At 37.1% G+C, this 26,115-nt stretch overlaps 3 protein-coding genes across 3 annotated transcripts; 2 read left to right on the top strand and 1 right to left on the bottom strand.

Annotated features, from left to right (window-relative positions):
• The first annotated feature begins 7,105 nt into the window (after window positions 1-7,105).
• On the top strand, window positions 7,106-10,722 carry LOC110771303 (NAC domain-containing protein 82-like). Its single transcript, XM_088244842.1, is given in 6 exon segments — window positions 7,106-7,250; window positions 7,860-8,321; window positions 8,448-8,722; window positions 8,983-9,390; window positions 10,260-10,469; window positions 10,471-10,722. Coding segments are annotated over 5 exon segments (1,125 nt in total). The 5' UTR covers window positions 7,106-7,250; window positions 7,860-8,164; the 3' UTR covers window positions 10,546-10,722.
• A 3,426-nt stretch (window positions 10,723-14,148) lies between these two features.
• On the bottom strand, window positions 14,149-15,318 carry LOC110771295 (RING/U-box superfamily protein). The gene has a single exon (XM_021975574.2). It carries the CDS (start codon window positions 14,919-14,921, stop codon window positions 14,418-14,420), a length of 504 nt encoding a protein of 167 aa, XP_021831266.1. The 5' UTR covers window positions 14,922-15,318; the 3' UTR covers window positions 14,149-14,417.
• Window positions 15,319-16,657: 1,339 nt separating this feature from the next.
• On the top strand, window positions 16,658-18,058 carry LOC110771302 (uncharacterized). The gene is made up of 3 exons (XM_021975583.2): window positions 16,658-17,075; window positions 17,359-17,463; window positions 17,585-18,058. Exons 1-3 carry the CDS (start codon window positions 16,755-16,757, stop codon window positions 17,894-17,896), a joined length of 738 nt encoding a protein of 245 aa, XP_021831275.1. The 5' UTR covers window positions 16,658-16,754; the 3' UTR covers window positions 17,897-18,058.
• Window positions 18,059-26,115: the final 8,057 nt, after the last annotated feature.

The following is a 26,115-nucleotide window of genomic DNA, read 5'->3' on the forward strand; positions in this document are numbered from 1 at the left end:
ACACCTTCTCTGTCCTTTTTCCCCCAAACCCCAACCCTAACCTTTCTTCCCTCTTTCCCTTTATATTTCAATCTTCTCACCCCAAAATAGTATATATCTCTCTCACAAATATATTAAAACCCAACAACAACAGAAACTGAGGAAAAAAGAAAATTCAATCTGTGGAACTCGACCCAGATACCTCCTCCTTATTCCCTGGCTGACTCTGGTGGCTGGGCTCGTTGGTGGACTCTAGTGGTTGGGCTGACGGAGTCTGTTGAGTGGAGAGAAGCAGAGAAGAAGAGAAGAAGAAAAAAAGGAGAGGAAGAGCTGGAGGAGTCTGTTGAGTGGAGAGAAGAAGAGAAGAAAAAAAGGAGAGGAAGAAGAAAAGGAAAAAAAGGAAAGAAGAAAAGGACACGGAAAGAGAAAGCTAAAGCGGAAAAGGTGAACAACTCACCCAAAAAAAAGAGGAAAAGGTGAAGAAGAAAAGAAAAGAAATTTTGCAAAATTACAAAATTAACCTCCCTAACGGGTGTAACGGGTTCACCCGTTTTTGACCCAACACGACCCGTTAGCTTAACGGGTGGCTAACGGGTTCACCCGTTTTCAACCCGACCCATTAAGCTCAACCCAAATACTGATAATTTCGTGCGAATTCGTGTCGTGTTAACGGGTCGTGTGCAATATTGCCAGGTCTAGAAACCGGTGTGGTGTTTGCCAAAGAGGTTCCATTGCCCAAGTTAGACTTTGAGAAATACAGGAATTCAAGTTATGTGGCTTCAACTCATGTAACTCAAATAGTTGAAGGCTTTTTGGATATATCATATATGTGTCTTGTCTTATTATAAACTGTCAATTATTATGAATATATAATCTATTTATGGTAAATTTCGAAATAACTAATGTTAGAAAAGAAATACATGCTAACAGGTTTCGCAAGTTAACTTCGAATGTCATTTGAGGCTATTAATTGGATTCAAACGACTCTAATGTTTTGTTAGGTGAAGTTAATGTCTCTAGTTTGATTCTACATGATTTCAAGTTAATTGGACTGATAAAGAAATTGTGATAATTTTTCAAGTGAACCTCGTTGATGGAAACATGTTTGGCAGATTTGTAGTTGATTTTGCGGACTATATTAATTATACTAGAAAAAAAATGTTAAACATGGATATCTTCTTGTATGCACAATCTTGATCACCACCTCTTCGCCTCAAGCCATCAGCATATCAACTAATGAATTCCAAGTCACTGGTGAATGCCAAAAGTATGGTTAGCAACTAGACAAAGACTAAACAAAAGCTTTGGGCTGCGACATGTCTCCTAAAATTTCAGTTATATATTGCATAAGAATATAGGGTCATTTACTCAAATGGTCCTCAAATTTATACTCGATTTACATTTTGGTCCTTAAACTAAATTATTCGTTCAAATGGTCCATCAACTCTATATTATTCGGTCCCTTGGTCCTACCGTTACATTCTATCAATATGAGGGCAAATTGATCATTTCGTACGTTATAAATAAAGGCTTATTATCACAAAACGTCCCTAAGGGTTACAAAACTATCAGATTGCATCCTTAATGTTTTTTTGTGTCATTTGTGGTCCTCAAGGTTAATATGTGTGATCACAAATGGTCTATGCCCTTAGGTTTCGTCAAAAACTGCGTTAGTTTGTTGACGTGGCATATATATATATATCACAAAACATCCTTGAGATTCACACATTTATCACAAATGGTCCCTGTGAAATTTTTTAATTTTTTAATTTAAAATTCATAAAATTTTGGTTTTCTTTTTTATATTATTTAAAAATATATATTGTATTTTAAATACATATGACACTATATTTTTGAAGATGTGGGCTCCACATATATGCCACATCAACAAACTAATGAAGTTTTTTTAAAATAATTTAAAAATGAAAAAAACCATTTATAGAAGGATTTTAACCTTGAGGACCATTTATGAACCCTAAACCCTTGGTTTTTTCATTTTTAAATTGTATGAATTTTAAATTATTTTTTAAAAACTCCATTAGTTTGTTGATGTGGCATATATGTGGAGCCCACATCTACAATAATATAGTGTCATGTGTATTTAAAATACAATATATATTTTAAAATAATTTAAAATTCATAAGATTTAAAAAAGAAAACCAAAATTTTATGAATTTTGAATTTAAAAAATTAAAAATATTTGCAGGGACCATTTGTTATAGGTGGGTGAACCTTAGGGATGTTTTGTGATATATATATATATATATATATATATATATATGTCACGTCAGCAAACTAATGGAGTTTTTGATGGAACCTAACGGCAGGGACCATTTGTGATCACACATACTAATCTTGAGGACCACGAATGACACAAAAAAACATTAAGGATGCAATATGATAGTTTCGTAAACCTTAGGGACATTTTGTGATATTAAGCCATAAATAAATAAAAAGCTCTCTCTCTCTCTCTCTCTCCCTCCCACCACCCTCAAGCTCGAATCCCCAAACCCATCCCACAACCAGCCTCCACCCCAGGCCCCATGAACCCAAAACTCCAGCTCCTCCCCACCCTCCACCCAAGCCAGCAACTGCAGAAAAAGAGAAAAAAAAAAAAAAAAAACTTCCATAGACCCCCCCTCCCAACGAACCCAGGACCTCAACTCAACAACCACCCATACCCTCTCCCCCTCCCCCTCGATTTCCCTTCGTTGTTGAGAGACAACCACCCACCACCTTCCTCCCTACCCAACAACCACCGTTCATCCACCAAAAAATATTCTCAAGATACCCAAAAATACAGCCACACCCAACCCACCCTCCCAGATTCCACCATAACAGAATCCCCACCCCACAAACCCCTCCCCCCTCTTCCCCCATTCTGTTTTCACCCACAAACCCTAAACTCATCATTGCAACCAACCTACAGATGCAAACAATGTTCGAAATTTTTTTTCTTTGTTTTCCAATTTGTTCGTTTTTGAATTTGGAGAGAGAGAGAGAGAGAGAGAGAGAGAGAGAGAGAGAGGGAGGGAGGGGGGGAAACAGAAGGGGGAGGGGTCTGTGAGGGAATGGGGGAGAAGAAATCGAAGGGAGGGGGCTCTGGGTTTGGGTCACATGATTTTTTTTCTTTTTTTTTTTCAATTGTTTTTCTAATTTTGTATTTATTTTAACCCTATTTTTATTTGTTAATAATGAAAAGACATATTTATCCTAAAATTTGGTTAAATCTAACATAAAATTAGACGGTGGGACCAATGGACCGAATAATATAGAGTTGATGGACCATTGAACGAATAATTTAGTTTAGGGACCAAAATGTAAATCGGGTACAAATTTGAGGATCATTTGAGTAAATAACCCTAGGAATATATTACTAAAAGAAATTGATGTCAAATCCCACAAACTCAACTCTGTATAACTGAGGTGTGTATCATCTCTAGCAAGGCTCGGATATAAGTTCCCGACATCCTCTGAGGCGTCGCTCATTTGCGCCATAGATTTTGGTGGCTATGAATGAAGAAAAAAAAAAAAAAAACCCATGAATTCTAAAACGGATTGGACGAAGAAACACAATCACAGAAAAGAAGGCTGTCAAAAGCGAAACTCATTATTTCACCCTGTATTCTGATCTGCAAGCTATATGGCACACAATGTGGCGCTTTTAACGTGTGCTATCATATGCCATTCAATTATACTAGCTGCAAACACTACACATACAAAAGCAAAAGGAAATGATACAACAGTGCTAAACTTTAGTATTTAACATGTTTGTAATCCAAGACACTGGTTTTGACTAGACTCCTACCCGAAGGGCATTTCATTGTTTGTCCTTCTAAGCACTTCAATAGCCACAATGTATACCCTTCTCGTGGGATAATAGCAGTGTTTCCGGTTGCACTAAACCGTCTAAAGGGTTCTTCACAATAACCACTGCATGGTATTTCAAAAGTTTGGTCGAAGTGACAAAATGCTTGTAAGTTCTTGATGTGATAGTCCAATCCAAGTAAGGAATAAGTTTGTTTCGTATAGATTGGAGGCACACTTATGTTCAATTTGGCTTGTGTAACATCAAACCAAAACTGCACATAACATAGGATCCTAAATACACTCGACACAACTGAACATAACATAAGATCCTGAATACACTCGACAAAAGTGAAATTGCTCAGATGCCAATTTGTTACCTAAGCTTCAGCTTTATTTGGATTACCAAAACAGGTGCACACATGATATCGTGTTTAGATCCCCTCTGCATGTGCAGAGTATTTGATCAACATCATCATTATTTCCAAGTGAATGTAGAGACCAATTTCATTCTGGCACCTAACCCAATCTATTCCTCATCAAATAGGAACCAAAAAGGGGATGCATATAGATTTCTGTTTTGAAAATGTTTGTTTTCTATATTTGTCAGAACATCAGGAGAATGACTATGAATCACGCTTCCCTATATATTTTAATCATTCAGCCATGTAAATGAAATCCATGACTCTAGCACTGGAAACTTTGAACTCACCTGGTTTTCCCTTGTTGAGTATTTGAGTCTCTCCTCAATTATCATCTGCTAGAACAGCCAACACCAAACACGTCTGTTCACATGTTCATAAGAAGTAATTAGTCTCTGATCTAATCCATTTGCTGTTAGAGAATTCAAGATTATACCATGGAAACCAACTACAAGGGCCATATCTTTAGCTCACATGTTCAAGTAATGCGCAACAAAATCCAGTGAACACTTGTAATCCATTGTGAAAGCCATTATCTCTATTCAAGACTTCAGGTCTATGGGTCTATTTCCAGGTATAAAAGCCTTCAGTTTCATTTTGTGAGCTGCCTGAATCGAAGCACCAGTGTACTCTGCTGGTGGAATTTGGATAATTTGAAAGCATATATACTCCTCCCTCCCCAAATCTATTTTCCTTTTCAGATTAGAGAAATGAAGAATGAAAAATGAAGGCAACCTCATCTAAGTTCAAGTAAAATGAAGGTTGTCAGAGAAATTTTTTGTAGGGCTAACGAAAATGTCTGTTGCTAGTAACAGAAGCAAATAGCATGGCACAAGCGAATATTTCAAAACCTCACAATCAAAATCATCCGTTCGCAAAGAAAGAAGTCAGAATTTATAGAAATCTAAAACATATAATGAAGGCAATTTAAGGAATGATAGGTGAACCAACGCAGCCTTTCTCCATGCTTCTGATTTATCCATTGATGGCAAAGAAGGTGTGCAACTATCACAACAGCAAAACTGAACTCATTTGCACTGAACACCAGCTTCAGCAGCTCAGTGAGCTATATATATATGAGATGTTGTTTCTTATGCCATTACCCTTTTCAATCTCATTGTTTCTCATCGCGTAACCCTTTTCGTCCCTAATTTTTCTCAAGGAAAAATCTTGGTTCCATACATGCAAGGACTCATTCCACTTTACAGACAACTAGGGGCGGCCCTGGGATGGTGCAAGTGGCGCCACTGCACAGGGCCCCTGATTTTTGAGGCCTCCGAATTTTTTTTATACTTTATATTATATAAATTAATATTATAAAAACTGTATATATACTAAAACGTGCAGCACATTGACACAAAAGTGTATTTGGTGGACTTTATTTCTAACGCATATCCCTTGGTACAAGGCCCAAGTTAAAAAAAATAAAGGGGAAAGATTTCATGCTTTCTTCTTTCTATTATTTTTTTGGTCAAATCCTTGTCATGACAAATTTTTAACTGACAATCTGACATGTGAACATAAAGCTTTTATTGACGAGATTATGATTGTGATTTAAAGGTGAATGACTTTTACCATTAAGCATTAAGGCTTCGGTTATAAGAGTATCTATAATCATGCTCTCTATTTTTTAGTTAAAATTTAGCTAAAAACACACAAAAGTTATTTTAGGAGCTCTCAATAAAATTTCAGCTTCAATTGTACTCTCTAGTTTAGGAAGTCGTAAATGCTAGAATTATATTTTAATTCAACATAAATGGTCCATCTATATAAAAAAATAATATAAAAAGGGCAATATTGATTAAAGGTTTAAAAATATTCATTAAATAAGGTAGCATTAAATTATAGGGAGCCACTAAGAGTTCATTCTCTCTCCTCAAATTTAGGAACTCCTTGAGGTCTCCCTATTTTAGGAGCTTGATAGGGAGCATGGTTGGAGGTGGGTTTTCTTACTTCCTCCCTAAATTTTACCTAAGGAGGTGATTTAGGGAGTCCATTGTGGATGCTCTAAAACCTTACAAGATTTTTTAAATATTTTTTTGAGCAAGCTGGTTTTGATTTTGAACTTGGAATTTTTGTTTCCTTTTCAAAAACTGGATAAATTCCAGAAAATTAATAGCTAATTGGTTGATTTCATAAAATTTCTCAACTCATTTAAATCACATGACTAGGGGTTTTGGGCAGAGGCCTACACATAGCCTATTTACAGCTGGGCCAGGCTCATATAAATTAATGAAGGAAACATTTTTGGGCACAAAATAAATAAAGAAAATATGGCTATGTTTGAAGAGATTTTCTATTTAAACTCCGTACTTCTCTTTGTTCATCTCAATACTTAAATCATTAAGTTGTAAGTTTTATTATTGTGTAAAAAGACAAAAAAGGTCATCCAACTTAATAATTAACCCTAGTACATCTATACACATATCCCACATACCCCACCACTCTTCATATCAAGTTTTAGAAAAATACAAACTTCTCTACATCCTATTGTTAGATTACTCTTCTCTTTTAAAGACATAGAAAATTGACGAGCCTACCTCTTTAAATATGCGTGGAAGTTGATGGAAAGGCTTGTTGATTATCAACTCAACAATACTCAAGTGTTGGAATTCCAGTTACAGTTCTTGAAAAGAGGTAAATTTGTTCTCTTTCTCTAGAAAGTATTAAATTTCGGGTTTAGAGTTCTATTTGTTTGTGTTTTTTTGCTGGGAATAAAGAGAATTGTGGGGTTTAAATAGAAAATCTCTTTTAATTCTTATTTTTTCAATTTGGGGTGTATTTAAGGGTAGTTTGGGAAGATAGTGGTATTTTTTTTAGAAATTGTGAAAATTTAAATTAAAAGATGGGGTGAACTAAGAGAAGTGTGGGGTTTAAATAGAAAATCAATCTTCCGTGATTTAAATACCCCTAAACCACTGAAGAACCAGAGTCGTCACCTGTAGATTATTCACTCCGCGCTTCGAGTCTTCCTCTCATACACGCCATCCTCGGTCGCCATTTCTCCCATTCAACCCATCATCCCATTTCTCCCATCTTCAGGTATAACTCTCTCTCTTGATGGTACGTTTCAGTTGCTCCCAGTCTTTTTTTTTTTGAAAAAAAAAATTATTTAGACATTTGATTGTTTTTCCTGGTTTCGTTTTTTATTTTAGAATCAAAGCGCTCTCTCTGTACTAGCTGTTACGTCGTACGTGTCTTAGTTTGTATTCAAGTTAGGGTTTTGCCCTCAGTTCAAGTTTCGTTATTTTCTTTGGCGGGCTAGCGTTCTGTGGGTTTTCAATGTGGTTTTCAGTTTTGTATTTTTCGGGTTCTATATGATTGTTTTTATGGGTTTTTTAGATGATTCTGATGACTTTATGATCTGGGTTTGACTTTAAAACAAAAAATATTTAATTTTAATTTTTAGAAATGGGCATCATTCATATATAATTTGTATGCAGGGATATTTAAAAAGTGATTACCAATTAGGGTTTTGAGGTTTCGCATATCAATTTTGATGGGGTTGGTTTGTCTTGAAAGCTTTTATATACGAAAAAAGTTGTTCTGATATGCTTTCTCTCCTGTGCTGTGTTGTTTAGTTTTCTGTTATTTTTCCTTCAGTTTTCTGCTGCTCATTCTGAGCGTGTGTCTAATAATGTTGGAGAACAGGGTCTTCATTGCACATCCAAATGTCTTTTGATCTCAACAACAAACATTCATCAATTATTGGACAATTTTATTTTATGAACCGAGGGAGGCTGTGGTGTTCGCGCAGAATCTTGTTCCGGCACTGGACTTGACCTAGTTATTTTTTGGGAGGGGCGTTGTTTATAATTTTGTTCTTTTTGTAACCTCTGCTTTACTTGCTGTTTACTTTTAAGAGACATTATTTTCTTCGCGTAGTGTGAGGAATTTCTACATTGGGGATTTAAGGCTATTGTTAGATAGTTGAGACTTTACATTTGGATTTTGTGATGAGGAAAGCACCGTTGCCTCCTGGTTTCCGGTTTTCTCCAACTGATGTAGAACTTGTACAATATTATTTGAAGAGGAAGGTAATGGGGAAAAGGCTGCATTTTAACTTCATTGCAGAGGTCGACATTCACAAGTATGCTCCTTGGGATCTTCCAGGTATTTGTCATTCTAATTTCTCTTCTTCGTTTTCATCACTGTCATTGACCTTTTCATTCTAATTAACCTTGGCTTTCCTTCTTTGTCTCATGTAGTTTTTGATTGTGTTGTGCTTTTTATTTTCAGAAAAATCTTGTTGGCAAGGTGATCTAAAATGGTACTTCTTTTGTCCGACATCAAGGAAGTATTCAACTGGGGCTAGAGTGAAACGTGCCAACGAATGCGGTTACTGGAAGGCCACGGGAAAGGATAGATCTGTTCTTTACAATGGTGAAGTTTCCGGGTGGATAAAAACATTGATCTTTCATACAGGTCGAGCTCCAAAAGGAGAAAGAACAGATTGGGTTATGCATGAGTATAGGCTTGAAGCTAAGAACCTGGCTGATAGTGATGTGCCCCAGGTAAATGACACTCTTCCTCTCACTATTTTGTATTCTTCTTTGGTTTTAATAAAATCAGTCCGACACTCTGAAACGATTTAGTATTGTACTCTCCTTTTGTAAAGCTTGTTATTCTTTAATGTTTCATATGATTAGAATTTTTTCATGCTGCTGAATTGGACTGATAATGTTAGTTTTCCTTACTTCATACAAATTGTTAGTAGCTTTTCATGGCTAGTGGGTTTATGCTGATTAAGTTTTTTAGCTTTTTGATGTTGCAGGACTCGTATGTGATCTGTATGATTTTCCAAAAAGATGGGCCAGGGCCGAGAAATGGTGCAGAATATGGTGCACCCTTTAAAGAGGAAGAATGGACTGATGATGAGGCTGAAATTTGTTCAGAAGCAGTCCCACATGCAAACATGCCTGAGCCAAACCTTGTGGTGCCGAGCAACTTTAATAGTTCCATCATCACTAGCACACACTCCCCGGAGGGTATACACATAGGTCCTTCATCTGAATCGTGCATATCAGATGCTTTACCACCTTCTTGCAATGTTCTCCAATTGGTTTCCAGTAATCATGTTACAATGGAGAAGCCTCATGTTTCCAATGATGATATCCTGTCAATGTTGAATTGCTTTACTGAAGGAAGCACTTCCTTAATGAAAGAAAATGACAAAAATGAGGTGTGTAATTTCTTCCTTCTCTTTTTACTATGTAGTATATATCATTCCTGATCATAGCAAAGGGGAAATGCATATAATCTAATTTATCATTTTCTTAGTGGTGGAATCGAGATAGATTTATGTTGTGACACTTTGCTCATGCCATAGCTTTCCAATGCATATGTGCTAATGCGTCACAATAGAGTTGGGTTAAATTTCGGTGAACATAAGTAATTTGTATTTTACTTTTGTCATTCATGTCATCCAGGTTGTTGAAAGAGACAAATTAGCCTTGGTTTTTTTTTTTTTCCTGATGAGGGTCTCTCTCTCTCTCTTTTGATCTCCTTCATCAACCTAATTGGTTCCTTATTCTTATTTCATACTGCTTTCACAGATGTTTGGTGCTTCTCTTACTGTTATTTTTTGTTTTTACTTTTCAATTGATGGAGGGTAAATTTTCCTACTCTTTATTCATGAAGAAATGATATGTTAGTATCCTCTGCTGATGAGGAGATCTCTCTCCCTGTTTTTTCATTAAGTAATGATCTTTTGCTGCCTAGATTTGCTATAATGATATTCTGTGGAAGCTGGGACTATGGACTCAGTGTTAATAATTATAGTGCAAATGTTATTTCTTGAAGCTAGAGTTTTAAACTAGATGGCGTAACTTGAGAAGTTGATGGTATTGAACTTTAATTTTGAAAATTTCATTTTATGCTGGATCCTTTTGGATGTTCTTATATGCACCTATAAGAACATTAGTACACATAAATTATGGAAGTAATAGAAATATATTACTTCCGTAAGTACCTTAGTACACATAAATTATCTTGCAAATGTTCTTTAAACTTCTAAGGTATGCTAATGTAAAATTTCTTCACCGTTTGCAGGAGCTTGGTAATGCCATTCCTTCTGGAAATGCTAGTGCTACACCTCATGTCAATAGTGATGATATTTATGAAGATTTAGGAGACTTGGGCAAGCTGGCTACAGTGAGTGAAGATGGTTATAATTTCTCCGCTGTGCATAATTCAATATGTGCTCCGGCTCAAATGCTGCTAGGTGACAATGGGCAATTCTTGGAGCTGGATGATCTTGGTAGATCCGTTGAATTGCCATGATTCCAACTATACCCAGCCTCTGTTCAGTCAGCCTTATACTCAGCCTCTGTTCTGAAATTATTATTGCTGGCTTTCAGAAGCTCACCTTACCAGACACATAACGTTGACATAATTGTTGCACATTCTTTTTCATTGTTTGAAACGGAACAGTTTAAAAATTGTGGTACCATATTGTATTACAATGTATTTGTCATTTTATGTCTATAATCTTTTACGAGGGTTTACGCTTAAACTAGGCTTGAGTTGTGTACTTGCGCAGTGATTTGTTTTTTGGGGTCGATATCGTTTGAGGTTGTGACTTGGCTTATGTCCACTGCATTTTTTTCTTTGTAATTTGGATGCATAGTAAGGAAAAACAGGAAAATAAGGTCAGGGTTAATTACAAGTAAACCTACAGCTACGAGGTTACAATCTCAATGGCAAAGCCAAAGCTGATGTCCAATCTCTCCCTCCGATGCTCACTGCGTTGGGCCAAAACTGATGCTCAAACGTAAATTTTCCATCGATGAGTGATTCTTCATAGAAGTGATTATTGACTTATCTAAAATCACTCCCAAGTGGTTTTAAAGTAATTTTATAGAGAAGAGGCTCTCCAAAAACGCGATTATTAAACACGAGCCTCCAGGTATCGTGGACTTGGACCACGATTCCACGATCCTGGACAATCATTCGCTCAACATTGGGCCCAGAACTCGATCTTGGACCTTGAGTCCCTAACGTTATCACTTACCCTAGGCTAGAAACTCGAGCGGACCCAACCTTGAGATTCAGATTCCAAGAGCGTTGAGTCCAAACCCAAATAATAGACTGATATTTCATTACTCGTTGATTTATTTTTGTTCTCCTTTTTCAGCCATTAGTTCCAGGAAAACATATTTTTCCAAAACAAAAATACAAAAAGCGAAAAATAAACAGAAGTGGAAATTTCATTTTTGTGTTTTGGGCTTTGCCCTGTACTTCGAACAATCGCAGGCAGTCGAAAGCGACGCTACTCTTGTCAGGGAGGGACCACAGAGCCTACGCTGGGCTCTCACAGTGGCCTCAGTAAGCTTGTCCAGGTAACCCCATATAGAGTAACTTGTACCTGGTATTGGTAGGCATGTTTTGTATTTGCAGGCATGCTTTATTGTTTTCTTGCTTCTAACTCGTTTAACCTGTTTGTGGGTATTGATGCTTATTTTCTTGGTTGGTTCCAAATATTGTCACTTCCAAGATCAGTGTTTTATTGCAATTTCGATCGCTTTCCGTAGCTATGAATTTTACAGTAAATAAATTGGTACCCAAAGAAAAAAAAAAGTAGTTGCATGCTCAATATATTTAGTGATTCATGGCTTCATAGTTCATGCTTGGATTTCTAAGGTTGAATTAAACATTTGAGCTAGAAACCCTTTTCGTGTAGTTGGTTGGCAGTGTTATACGATTTGCAAATTCAGATTTTTGTTGTTGTTGGGGTAGTAGAGGGTATGTTTTCGGTTTCCTTTCAGAAGAAAAAGATCCATGAGTCTGAAATTTGTAGATGGTAGCTGTGGTGGAACTTGGGATCTACTTTCAACTTTCAAATTGAGATTTGGAATGGTTAATGGCTAATTGTCCTAGCCACTAGTCAGTAGACAGTGAACATGAATGCGACATTATATTAGAATAGGAAGCAATGTTTCCAGTTGACCAGGGAACACAAAGGCACCCACACCATACAAAAATAAATCATGCATGATGGTGATGGAAGGTCTCTTACACTACAACATTGACAGACACGACAATACTATGTTGCTATCAATGTGCCAAAATTGGAATCCAAAGCACATGTATTCAGAAAAGGAAAGACGAGATTGTTCATGTGGATGATATGCATGATAATTGCACCTACAAATTTAATCATTAATCGGCAAAGGTAGCTGGTAAATGGAGCCCATGGACACAGACAAGTAGTCTCTAGGCATTTTCCTTTACTGAACCATGTGAATTGGATTCTAAGTTGTGCATTGATATAGGCCTAGATGCCCTTTACCTGCGGACTTTGAGTTTGAGGAGGTTTCAGATGTGCTCAAGATACATTCACCTATCTGGTTGCATAAGAAATGGAAACACAAGTAGGACGTGTAAATTATTCAGAGAGACAGAGAGGTAGGTAAAGTTTTGATATTCGTGAAATGATCAGCTAGAATAAACAATGAGGACACCGTATATGCGATTCTGCATGTGTTGAGGCCCATTTTTAGTTATTTGAAGAACTGGTAATGTCGTGGGTTATCATAACACTAGAATACGCCCTTCTTGTTCTTTGATGAAGTGGAATGGAGTTTATGTGGTAAGGGGTGGGAGCAAAGCCAGAATGGTGCATTCATACAGCATCTGCTGTGGTGCTATTATAAATGAATTAAGTTGGCAGAATCCGCTAGAATTTATTTATGGTAGGTATCTGTATTTGTAGTGCTTTATTATTATTATTTCAGAAGGAGGTGGGGGAGGTGTTTCAGATTTATTGCCCATGTATCAAGTTAAACCCTTGTTGAGGGAGGACCTAAACATTGCTATTGTTAGATAGATTTTTTAAAATTTTCTGCACTTATAAGGAATCAATGTAATATGATTTTCTTCTGCAAAATTAAGGGGTACTTCCAATTAATAGTTCAAAAAAATTTATGTGTAAATTGTTGGACTAATACAATTCCTCTTTTATTTCGCTTATAATTTGAATTACTCTCTTTTCTTGTTTGGTAAGTACATCACATGTAGAGGAACGCTTCTTTGATATTACTTCAGTTCGTTTTTCACGATCTGTTTTCCATCTTGTCTTATTGGTGCTTGAGAGGCTATTTGGAAGAGAGAGATGGGGGTGAAGGTGAGGGATTGTGGCAAGCTCTTCAATTTTTTGTAGAACTTATTAGAAGCTCTAAAGAAATATGGAGGAGCAAAAGGCATGTAATAAAGAGAACTTCTGCACCTTAAAGTGGCCGACGATGGTCTTGTTTCAATGAAGCTCTGGAGGTTGGTTTTCAGGATGGACAGAGAAATCAGGTATTCCCATTTCCATAAACAAGAGAAGGAAAGGAAATTGATGGGTTTCTTTATGTGGGATTTAATAATATAGGAATTTGTCTGTCCACTTAAATAGGTTTTGCAACAAGAGCATGCCTCTTTCATATTTTTCTGAATAGAGTTGCTTTAAGGCTCACCAGAAAGGTCTTTGCATCTTGGAGGATAAGGTTCTGTTGTCAGAAGGAATGTCACTGGCCCCATCAATTTCAGTAGTTGTACTATTAAAGGCTTTAACAAGGGTGACCTGCATTAGTAAATGACTTACCTAGTAGTTTCTTTTATGATATTCATTCAGGCTGGTAAGATTTAGGTACAGATGTGCTTAGATATTAAATTGAGTCATATTTGTACTTACTGGACCTTCCTAATCAGGTTTAATCCGCAAATGTTGAAATCTGTGGATGATTAAATAATAAACTGCCTTGTGTTCATCGATATTTCATCCCAAGTGGATTGCAGGATTCTTCAGTGGAGGTTTTTTTTTTATGTTTTATTTTTTATTTTTTAAAGCTTCTTTAAATTGTCATTGCCCCTTTGATTCATCTTCTTATATGTCTAGCCTAATAGTAATTGACACCTACTACTAGCTTAACCCTCTGCAATGTGTACCTTGCAGGCTTGCACATGTTTTAGAATTTTGTAGCAGTTTCTGTTCCTGCCACAGGAAACCATGCTTTTAAATAATGTATAAATCCCAAAATTATTATGAATTCTTACAACCAGATCTCAAGCTACATAAAAGAAAGAATTGAAGAAAGTTTCACTATGGAAGAGCTCCATCAACATTTGGGAGAACTTCGATGATATATGCTAATGACTTTTCTGTATACAAATAATGCAAAAACCCCCCAAAATCAAATCCATGCTCCCTCCACTCTATCCATTCCATCAGTCTCGCCTGCTTGCCAATGGAACCACCTCTGCCAGAGGAGTCGACAGAGGTGTTGGGATTGGAGATGTTCTGCAGACGGGACAGGTAGGATGCAGCCGCAGCCATGGATCAACACACTTGAGGTGGAAGAGGTGTTTACAATCCGGCAGTAGCCGGAGTGTATCGGTGCCCTTGTAATCAGCAAGACATATGGAGCAGCAGGAGGCAGTGGAGTCTGTCTTTTGGAGCTTGGCCTCGGAGTAAAGCATCTTCGGGTAGCTCTCAATGGTGCTGTCATCAAGTCCTATATCAACAACAAAGTTTTGCAGGTCAGGTGGATCAAGGGTGTTGTTCCTGTGTGTCGGCGGGGCAGGCGGCTGCTGAGTTCTGGTGCAGAAGTAGGAAGCAAGGGTGATGGTTGTGATGAGCAGGAGGATGCCAACTGACACACCAATGCCATAACCAAAGCCACCAATGTTGCTGGAACCAAGGAAGCCACCAGAGTCACTTGTGTTGTTCATGATCTCTCACCTCCTTGAGAAAGAAAAGCCAAGCAGGTGGGATTGTGATGGAAGAAGAAGTTGCATATGATAGAAGTCGTTTTGGTTTGGTCAGCCATGGCTCAATGACAAAAGGATTGGTTATTTGGGGAATTCAAGTTTTGTGAAGTCAACTGCTGGATGAGGTGGAGAGAGAGAGTATTGGTGGAGTTTTAATTAAGGGAAGATGCAGTTGGTCCTAAGTAAAGAGAGAGAGAGAGAGAGAAAGAGAGAGAGAGAGAGAGAGAGATAAACATGTGATTACATTATGGTTTTTCTGTACGTTTGGTTATGTGTTATGTGCCTGCAAGTTTTTGAAGGTCAACGTTTCTAGTTTTACTTTTTGTCTCTTATGGGAAACGTCTTTCTTTCAAGTAAGCATCTGTATTTCCTATATAATTAATTAAGTAATTTTTCAATTAATTATATCTCTTATCTCTATCAACTCACAACAAATCATCATCTGTATACATGATGTATTTAATTTTCTATCTGTATAGGCGTGTAACGCACGTTCCATGCATTGCAAGGTTAGTTGGTGTTTACTGCTAATATATTTTACGGCTGTTTTTATGTGGCCACAACAAGTTGATCATAAACAGCTATGTAGCCTCTATAGGTAACGCATTTTCTTCTGTCTCTGCCAAGATATGAATTGGAAGTTAGCACTTGTTTACTTGTTTTTATTGGTATGTGCCTTATCATTTAACAAAAACAAATTATTTGGGCTCATCATGCGTTGTGGTTGGCCCTCTTCAATGGATGCAACTGTTTGTTTTTTTTTAAATTTCATTTTTGGTACAAGATGCAATTGGTTCTTTATATATATGGGTGGTAGCCAAAAGCAGTGATTTCGAATCATTCCCCTACTTTTTTTTGGGTGCTTTTATTTGTACCTACTATGAATTATGAAATTGGATGTGGGTTCATTGAAAGGCAGGCCGAAGCTACCATATTAGTTTCACGAAAGATACTTAGAAGGAAAATTACAAAACCAAATACAAGTATGTGATATACGTGGGTTAGTACCTGTCGAAATAGGGAAATCCGAAAAATTACCCAAACTATGTCAAACCCGTCGAGAAAAAGAACAATCAATAAACAACTATAAGCATCTAAAGGAAGCAACCCATGAAGTTCTATAAACAACATTAAAAAGAAATGTACCGAGTCAAATGAGCTATAACTTTATGTTTAAAGAGAATGTGTCTTGGTCATATATTATACCAAACATAATTTCTCTAAAAAGCTATAGATTATTTGACAAATTTATAATTTCAAATACCTAAGACAAAAAACGCATAAAACAAGAAAATTAGATTCTTTTTTGGACATTGCTTGCCGTCTTTCTTGGAAGGAGACATTTTTCTTTCCTGCAAATTATAGATTTAACATATATAAAAAGATATTTCATTAAAAATACAAAAAATAAATTTATGTATACGTGTTAAAATGTGATTGTAAGTTCCTATTTACAAGAGAAGGACACAAATATTTTCCCTTTTTTTGTTGATTGAATATCCACTTAGCCTTTTATTTTGATCAAAAGCAATTGATGTATTGAACAAAAAAAAAAGCAATTGATGTTTCATGTTCATGTTCAAGGTGGGCCGTGGCAAAAAATTCTTTATTTTGGAGGCCCAATTTAGAAGTGTAATCTAATCCCAATCATCAAACAGATCCAACGGTTGCTATTCAATCTCAGTTTCCTCCTACCGCTGGATCTCAGGTCTCCAACTCCGCGTCCTCTGAAGCTCAACTCAACAAACAAGTCATCTTCTCTGTCTTCCAAAAATCCCAATCGCCGAATCAACCATGGCGGTTGTTGGCCCATGGACGACCACGAGCTTGATCATCGCGATAATGATGATGACCACGACGGTGCGTTTAATCGACGGCAGCAACAACAACCACGTGTACTCTCCGTGCGCGGACACGAAGGTGGAGAGGTCCGACGGGTTCACCTTCGGGATTGCCTTCGCATCCAGGGACTCCTTCTTCCGAAACGGCAGCGTTCAGCTGTCTCCCTGCGACTCCAGACTCTCTCTCTCCAACGGCAATTCCCAGATCTCCGTTTTCCGGCCCAAGGTTGACGAGATCTCTCTCCTCTCCGTCAACTCCTCCTCCTTTACTGCGGTTCGTTCTCTCTCCTCTTATTTCTTTCTCTTTTCTAATTTTTTTTTCTTCTCAATTGTTGGTTTTAGTAAGATGGAAATTGCAATTTTATATTTATTTTGCTTTAGAAGTTTGCAACATTAGACGAAATTGAAACTTGAACACCCTCCAAGTATCAAATTTAGATTGAAGTTTCAAACTTTACTTTAAAAAATTCTGGTTTTTTATTAGATGTGTTTGAGTTTTGGCATGTTTTGAATTCAATCCAATTGATTATATTTTTTGGGTTTTTGAATACTACCAGGATTCTTATGGGTATATGGTTGCATTTGCTGGAAGAAAATATGCTGCAAGGTCCATTCCTGCTTTTGTTGCCAATGCTACCTACACTGTCACCAGCTTTACCCTTGTAAGTAAATACACTGGAATTCGAATTGAGCTTGGAACTGGAATTCGAATTTTTTTTCTAGTCATTGTGATTCTTGGTTTAAGGCTATATGGTTGAAGTGAGTGAGATTTGTGTTATGCAGGTGCTTGAGTTCAACAAGGGGAGGCTGCAGAACCTGTATTGGAAAAGGGATGGGTGCTCCAAATGTTCAGGGAACACCGGCCTTGTTTGCCTCAACAATCAGGACTGTGCATTCAAGACCTCCAGCTGCAAAACCCATGGAGGCTCTGTGGACTGCAGCCTTGGGATCCAATTGGCATTTTCCGGCACAGACAAGCACCTTTCAGTTCTTAACTCATGGTATGAAGTGGAAAACCTCAGGCAGTACTCACTCTATGGTCTTTATTCAAATTTGAAGGGCTCTCTCACTAGCCAGTATGACAAGATTTTCTGATGTAGACTTTTGTGCTAAGAGTGTTGTAATTTTCTTACTACCCCAGTAGGTTTCATCTTTTACTTATTTGTGTTTCAGATTCAGACAAATATTTGTTGTAAATTTATTAACTTTGAGGATCATTTTGTGATTGCTGAAAAGAAATATATCAATGTTATTACATGTGTGTTCTGCCTGTTTGTGACACCCAACGTTGTAGTTGGCTGGTTTGGAAAGTGTATTAATGGTTCAATTTGCAAAATTGCTTCTTCCGAATTGGCGAAATTAGTATTAATCACTTGTTTTATGTACTAAACCATAAGATGCTTGATATTGCATACAATAAAATTCTAATATAAGAATATGTTATTGCACTCGAAGAAAAACACCACTTTGCTTGCTCTTCTTTGCTTGCCAAACAACTTAGTTAAGCACCACGCAGTTTAGGGTATGCCCAAAATCCAACTCAGTTGTTTTGTCAGTTAAGCACCTAGTAGTTTAGGGTATGACCAAAAACCAACTACTAGGGTATGCGTATGCCCAAAAACCAACTCAGTTGAATTACAAATATTTTAAAACAATAAGAATCAATTCATTCACTGATTTTAGTTTCTCCCAATATCCCAATTTTTGAAGTTGCAAATTTGTTGAAACATGCTTTTAGGTTTACGAAAAATTCCTTACTTATCTAATAGATATCTCATCGCTTTTTTATTGACACAAGATATCTCATCTTAAAACTGTGATACCTATGTATATATGGTTTTCACATGATTGGGACCACATATGTTCTGTATGAAAAAAATTGTGTTTGTACGAGATTAATGATCAATGAATCAATTATAAATGGAAAAATATATAATTGTGACATTAACCATAAAGATGGCAAACCTGTCCTGTCATAATGATCTTAGAGCATCTCCTAGTAATAGCAAATTAAAATTTGTTAACCTATTTGGCAATTTGAAAAGACTTATTTGCTATGTTAATAATTTATGCCCCAACAGACTCTTCAATTAAATTATTGCAATGTTATGGAAAATAATGAAAAATATGAAAACATGTAAAATATCTATGTATTTATTATTTGAAAAGAAAAAATATATATATTTTTAATATTTTCAAGGTAGATTTTGTTTTTTCGAAGCAAAATTAAATGTTTTGAAGAGCCAAGGTCAACTTACTAGTCTTGAAGAGAGAGAGAAGAGGTTGCAGCTTTGATGACTGAGTTTGACAAGGCTGTTGGAGAGAGTTTTGATGATGTGGCTCAACTATTTTAGCATTCCAAAGTTGTTGAAGAGACTGTTAGAGATGCTCTTATTTTCGATTGCGAGAGGCCTAAAGTATGGGCATGGAAGGATAGAATAACAACGAGCTAAGCACCCACCTTGATTTCTTTTTGTTGTATGGTTTTGTAAAGACTATCAGTTGTAAATAGAGGTGCAAGTGGAAATTCCTATTTAGATCCGAAAATTTCCGAATTTGGCAAGTCCAAATCAATTCCATCATCTGAAAGTTCCTAAATCCGAAAACTCCAAAAAACAAAAAAAGGATTAGAATTGGAATGTTTTTCAAGATTCTGAAACTTCCGAATTCCAAAATATATTGAGGGTTCAAACTTAGACTACACATAATGACTAGTTTTATATTGAATTTGATATGACTTAATGACCAAATAGACATAGACAATCTATTTCATAACGGATAACAACATATAAGTGATAGCATATAATAGTTTTTCGAGCTTTTCCGTATATTTTTCAATTTTGAGCCAATTTTAACCTTTCAAATCATTAGACATGTTTAGAATTTTCAATGAGTTTACGAAACTTTGCAAAAAAATTCCAAAATATGTAAGTTTCGAAATTTTCCAATAATTCCGAAAAATCCGAGTTTTCCGAATTGGAATGGATGTTAAAATTCCGAATTTCTTTGGAAAATAATTTGAAAAGAATTTTCATTTTGAATCTTTTTGGAATGGAATTGAAATCCCCTAATTCCTATTCGATCCGTTAGAAAATCAACCCTAGTTGTAAAAGACTTGTAGCTAAGATGATTAAGAACATTTACTCAAATCGCAACGGTTTGAGTTCGATATCCTTCCTTAAGAAGACAAATTGTAGACTTAAATGCAAAAATGGTCCTTGTGTTTTACAATATTGGCCAATTTAGTCCTTGTGTTTAGAACCGTTAGCCAATGTTGCCCATTCTGTTAATTTTCTGTTAGAATAATTAAAAACTATTGAAATATTAATATAAAAAAAATATTTTAATACAACATGTCATCCAATAGCCCGTCAAATTATGCCATTCAATAGTCCGTCAAATCATTAAAAAAAGAGATTTTCTATTTAAACCCCACACTTCTCTTAGTTCACCCCATGTTCTAAGTTCACCCCATCTTTTAATTTAAATTTTTACAATTTCTAAGAAAACCCCACTATCTTCTCAAACTACCCTTAAATACACCCCAAACTGAAAAAATAAGAAATAAAAGAGATTTTCTATTTAAACCCCACAATTTTCTTTGTTCCTAGAAAAAAAAACACAAACAAATAGAACCCCAAACCCGAAATTTAATACTTTCTAGAGAAAGAGAACAACTTTACCTCTCTCCAAGTAGAGGAGTTTGTCCTGATTTGATCCAATTTATACTTTATCTTTGTCCTGATCCAATTTAAATACGATGTAGAGGAGTTTGTATTTTTCTAAAACTTAATATAAAGAGTGGTGGGGTGTGTGTATAGATGTACTAGGGTTAATTATTAAGTTGGATGACCTTTTTTTGTCTTTTTACACAATAATAAAACTTACAATTTAATGATTTAAGTATTGAGGTGAACAAAGAGAAGTGCGGGGTTTAAATAGAAAATCTCTAAAAAAATATGTTGTTTTTTTAAAAAAATTAAGGCTTTTTATCACAAATGGTCCTTGACGTTTACGAAATTATCACCAATGGTCCTTGAGGTTTTTTTGTGACACTAATAGTCCTTAACGTTTGGACTTCTTATCTTCCACGTATGATGTGGAAGATAAGTGGAGCCCGCATGTCCAATCACATCATGACATATGGATTAAATAAATAAATATATTTTTTTGATGAAAATCCATTAAAAAACCATTTAGCCTCTCTCTCTCTCTCTCTCTACATGGGTCACCGAGAGAATAAGAAACTGTTCTCGGAGCTCGTCATGTGCTTCTTCTAGATGTCTGAACTGCCCCTTCTTCCATTTTAGCTGATCTTGAACCTTCTGATTGTCCTCCTCTAGTTTGAGTATCACATCATCTCTCTCTCTTAGTTCTTTGGGTGCATTAGCTTTCTTCTCTGCTTCAGAAAATTTCTTCTGTGAAACTGATAGACGGCCTTTAAGGCCTTCAATCTCTTCTCTATATGCACGGATTGTTTTCTCTTGATCCATTTTCTTCTCATTTGCTTCAATTTCTCTACAATTCATCCCAGGCTTTTCTTGGTCTTTGTCTATTTGAAGAGGATGATGAACTTAAGCTTGAACTTGGTCTTCGGGATTGAAAAACTTGAAGAATAGAGAGAGAGAGAGAGAGAGAGAGAGAGAGAGAGAGAGAGAGAGAGAGAGAGAGAGATTGAGGCTAAATGGTTTTTAATGGATTTTTATCCAAAAAAATATTTATTTATTTATTTAATCCAAATGTCACGATGTGATTGGACATGTGGGCTCCACTTATCTTCCACATCATACACTTAACATAATTTTTGACGGCAGGGACCATTTGTGATAAAAAGTCCAAACGTTAAGGACTATTAGTGTCACAAAAAAACCTCAAGGATCATTCGTGATAATTTCGTAAACGTCAAGGACCATTTGTGATAAAAAGCCAAAAATTAAAGAAAAAGAGAACAAAAACAACAAAGGAAAAAAAAAAAAAAATCCTAGCCGCAGACCCCCTCCCCCCTTATTTTTTTCCACCTCTGAACCCAGCCTGGCCCCGAGGCTTTCTTCTCCTCCCATTCCCCATGACCACCACCCTCCACTCCCAAACAAATCCCCCACCTCCCCCTTCTATTTTTTCCAACCCCCGACCCCAGCCCGCCCACTAGGGTTTTTTCAACCTTCCTCCCCTTCCGCGTCCTCTCTCTCTCTCTCTCTCTCTCTCTCTCTCGCAAATTGGATGAAATGTTGAGATTTAGACAGTAGGGGAATTGGCGATAAAAATTCGTTCGTGTACTTAATTTTCAACAGCCACCACCATCAGTCTCTCTTCCTCCCTAACAACAGCCCACCATGCCATGTCTGATCCCACCCACAATCACTCTATCTCTCCCTCAAGAACAGCCCCTATGCTACACCCCTTCACCGACCATCCCCTCGCCCCTTGACCCATCCCCAACCACACTCCCAGATCTCCACCCCCATCCCGCTCCCCCCACCTTTCCATCTCTACCCCTTTGGCCGTGTGCCCTCCTCTCATCGCCCCCTTTCCCACTTCTCCACTTGTTGGGCAGTTCCTCCCATCCCCGACAACCCACCATTTTTTCTCTTACGTTTTTTCTTTTCTCTAATGTTATGTTTTACTTTAATGAAATTTAATACCCTTAAGATTAATTCAACTTTTTTTTTATTAATTTCAAATAGGTTTATAGGTTTTCCAAAAAAAAAAAAAAAGTTTATCATGTTTATTTAACAGCAAATTTAACGGAAAGGGCTATATTAGCTAACTGTCCTAAACACAGGGACTAAATTGGCCAAATTGAAAACACAGGGACTAAATTGACCAACGTGGTAAAACACAAAGACCATTTCAACATTTAACCCAAAATTGTATATAGTTCATTAATTGAACATAAGTTTGCACAAGCCATAATTGAAACGACCGAAGACACCAAAATGCTAGATCTAAGACTGGAAATTAGCACATGAGTTTTTCTTTTTATTTCATCTTGTTTTACATATATATAGTATAGGTACTAAAGTTGCTGAAATGATTTTTACTATGTATTTTGTGTGATTCAAAACGACAAGAGGGTAAACGTTGAACTCATGCCCTCTGTGTTGTAAGATGCATGAAAAGTGATGAATTCAGAATATATATATATATACGTATGTATAGTATAGGTAGTGAAGTTGCTGAAATGCTTTTTACTATTTATTTTGTGTGATTTAACCTTCAGATCGATATTTACAAGATGAGAGACCCGCCCTTCCCATTTACGCCATCTCTTAATCACTTTCCTCCTTCTGCTATCAACAACAGTTTAAAAATCCTATCAGTTTGAGGCTTACACACGTGTCCAATCAATACGGCATCCACATTAGAAGATGAAGTTTTGCAATAGTGGTTAAAAGCTTTAGGTTTCTTCTGTTGTATGAAAACACCCCAAGACCTTATTGTTGATGGATTATGTAACCAACGCACACACACAAGGCACCTGAGCCACCTGAGAATAAAGCAAGCACACACCCAAAGCAAGCAAAGACACAGAGAACACAAGAATTTATAAAGGTCCATAAGTTCCCATAAGTTAACTAAGGTCCCATTGACTATGTCCCAAAAGTTTCCCCACAATTGACGGTCGAATTATCATCGATAGTACGATCAGAGGGCGATCAATAAACATAAACCTAGAATCGTCGATCAGGAAGATACAAATGTGCAATTCTAGATATGCAAGTCCTACACAATCCTAGAGGTACGGAGAACAACATACTCCAAAATGGGACCAATCTCACGATCCGATAGTTCCAGATCAAACGGTGCATAATAGGCGAAATTCCGATCGTCGATCAAACCGACGTGTTCATAACGATGTGAATAGAATGATAGATCCAAGTGGGCCTTCACTAGGTGGCCCACGCTCCGTGAGTATTGGCGCGTGACTTGAGTAGATTTCCAGTGATTGCAAAAATTTAAATCGGCGGTCTCTAACTATGCCAAAAGGTCAAGAAAGATGAGAAGAGAAAACTTTATACATGTGTCGACGGTCGGATATGGTTGGAAGTGGCTAGATTTGGAGGTTTTCCAACTAGAAAACCCTAGAATTTCTCCGTCATTGATTGGGCTTTTTCGACAAGTTAAGAGGTTGGGGAGTATTTTTGGTGAAGGAAGCACAGATGGTTGGTGTTGGGGTCTTTTTCAATCAGAAGGCTTGTTCGGGCTTGTTGATTGTTGGACTGCCATAGATTGGTGAATCAAGCCTTCGTTGCCTTTTTTTTCCGAGTTAGCGAGAACTAGGCTCAAAACATCTCAAAGGAGAACCAAGTCTCATGGGAGTACTCTATTGTTCTTCTAGCGACTATGTGTTTTGTGTTGACATGAAAATGGGTGAAGATGATTTGCTGATATTGAACAGAGATTGTATGAGATTGACATGAGAGCTTGGAGTGTGGGCACTAAAGACCCACAATTTTAGCAAATGAGAATGCTTGTGCTTGGCTTGGTGTTGGATATGCTTGAGTTTGAGTGTTGAGAATTTGTTGTTTGAAGCTATGGCTATGGTGATTTAAGAGTCTCAAGAGAAAGAGAATGGAAGGAAAAACTTGAGGCCTGAAGGCTATGGTGTTTATAACTTGGAAGAGTATGAGGAGGAGGAAAAAGCTTAGAGTTATGTTTGGTGAGGCTTTATAGGGAAGATGAAGGATTTTAAGGATGAGAAAGTAGGAGATATGGTTTTGATGGCTGTTGGGAGCTTGTAGTAGCCAAGAGAATGGGTCGATGGAGTTCCCATAAGTTAACTAAGGTCCCATTGACTATGTCCCAAAAGTTTCCCCACAATTGACGGTCGAATTATCATCGATAGTACGATCAGAGGGCGATCAATAAACATAAACCTAGAATCGTCGATCAGGAAGATACAAATGTGCAATTCTAGATATGCAAGTCCTACACAATCCTAGAGGTACGGAGAACAACATACTCCAAAATGGGACCAATCTCACGATCCGATAGTTCCAGATCAAACGGTGCATAATAGGCGAAATTCCGATCGTCGATCAAACCGACGTGTTCATAACGATGTGAATAGAATGATAGATCCAAGTGGGCCTTCACTAGGTGGCCCACGCTCCGTGAGTATTGGCGCGTGACTTGAGTAGATTTCCAGTGATTGCAAAAATTTAAATCGGCGGTCTCTAACTATGCCAAAAGGTCAAGAAAGATGAGAAGAGAAAACTTTATACATGTGTCGACGGTCGGATATGGTTGGAAGTGGCTAGATTTGGAGGTTTTCCAACTAGAAAACCCTAGAATTTCTCCGTCATTGATTGGGATTTTTCGACAAGTTAAGAGGTTGGGGAGTATTTTTGGTGAAGGAAGCACAGATGGTTGGTGTTGGGGTCTTTTTCAATCAGAAGGCTTGTTCGGGCTTGTTGATTGTTGGACTGCCATAGATTGGTGAATCAAGCCTTCGTTGCCTTTTTTTTCCGAGTTAGCGAGAACTAGGCTCAAAACATCTCAAAGGAGAACCAAGTCTCATGGGAGTACTCTATTGTTCTTCTAGCGACTATGTGTTTTGTGTTGACATGAAAATGGGTGAAGATGATTTGCTGATATTGAACAGAGATTGTATGAGATTGACATGAGAGCTTGGAGTGTGGGCACTAAAGACCCACAATTTTAGCAAATGAGAATGCTTGTGCTTGGCTTGGTGTTGGATATGCTTGAGTTTGAGTGTTGAGAATTTGTTGTTTGAAGCTATGGCTATGGTGATTTAAGAGTCTCAAGAGAAAGAGAATGGAAGGAAAAACTTGAGGCCTGAAGGCTATGGTGTTTATAACTTGGAAGAGTATGAGGAGGAGGAAAAAGCTTAGAGTTATGTTTGGTGAGGCTTTATAGGGAAGATGAAGGATTTTAAGGATGAGAAAGTAGGAGATATGGTTTTGATGGCTGTTGGGAGCTTGTAGTAGCCAAGAGAATGGGTCGATGGTTGATGGGATGCTTGCAGCAGCGAAAGGATGAAGGTTGATGACTGTTGGAATGCTTGCAACAGTCGAAGGAAGGTGGTTTGATGGTTATTGGGATGCTTGCAACAACTCATAGAAGTAGTTTCTCATGATTACTAAGAAGCTTGCAACAACCAAAAGAAGTTGGTTTTTGCCTAGGCAATACCTCCAATTTATAGAAGGTGAAGGCTCTATTTGGTTTTCAATAGGTAAAAAGAAGTGTTGGAACCAGCCTATTTCCAACATTTAAAAGGGAGCATTGGGACATTCTTATTTCTAGCAGGTAAAGCTAGGCATTGGAAAATGATTATTTCCTATGGGTAAAAG

Source organism: Prunus avium, chromosome 7, assembly GCF_965620075.1.
Source record: "Prunus avium chromosome 7, drPruAviu1.hap1.1, whole genome shotgun sequence".
In the NCBI taxonomy this organism is placed as follows: Eukaryota; Viridiplantae; Streptophyta; class Magnoliopsida; order Rosales; family Rosaceae; genus Prunus; species Prunus avium.

Coding starts and splice junctions, on each gene's coding strand:
- LOC110771302 (XM_021975583.2), top strand. CDS start 16,755: ATGGCGGTTGTTGGCCCATGGACGACCACGAGCTTGATCATCGCGATA. Junction 17,076..17,358: donor ACTCCTCCTCCTTTACTGCG/GTTCGTTCTCTC, acceptor GAATACTACCAG/GATTCTTATGGGTATATGGT. Junction 17,464..17,584: donor CTGTCACCAGCTTTACCCTT/GTAAGTAAATAC, acceptor TGTGTTATGCAG/GTGCTTGAGTTCAACAAGGG.
- LOC110771295 (XM_021975574.2), bottom strand. CDS start 14,921: ATGAACAACACAAGTGACTCTGGTGGCTTCCTTGGTTCCAGCAACATT.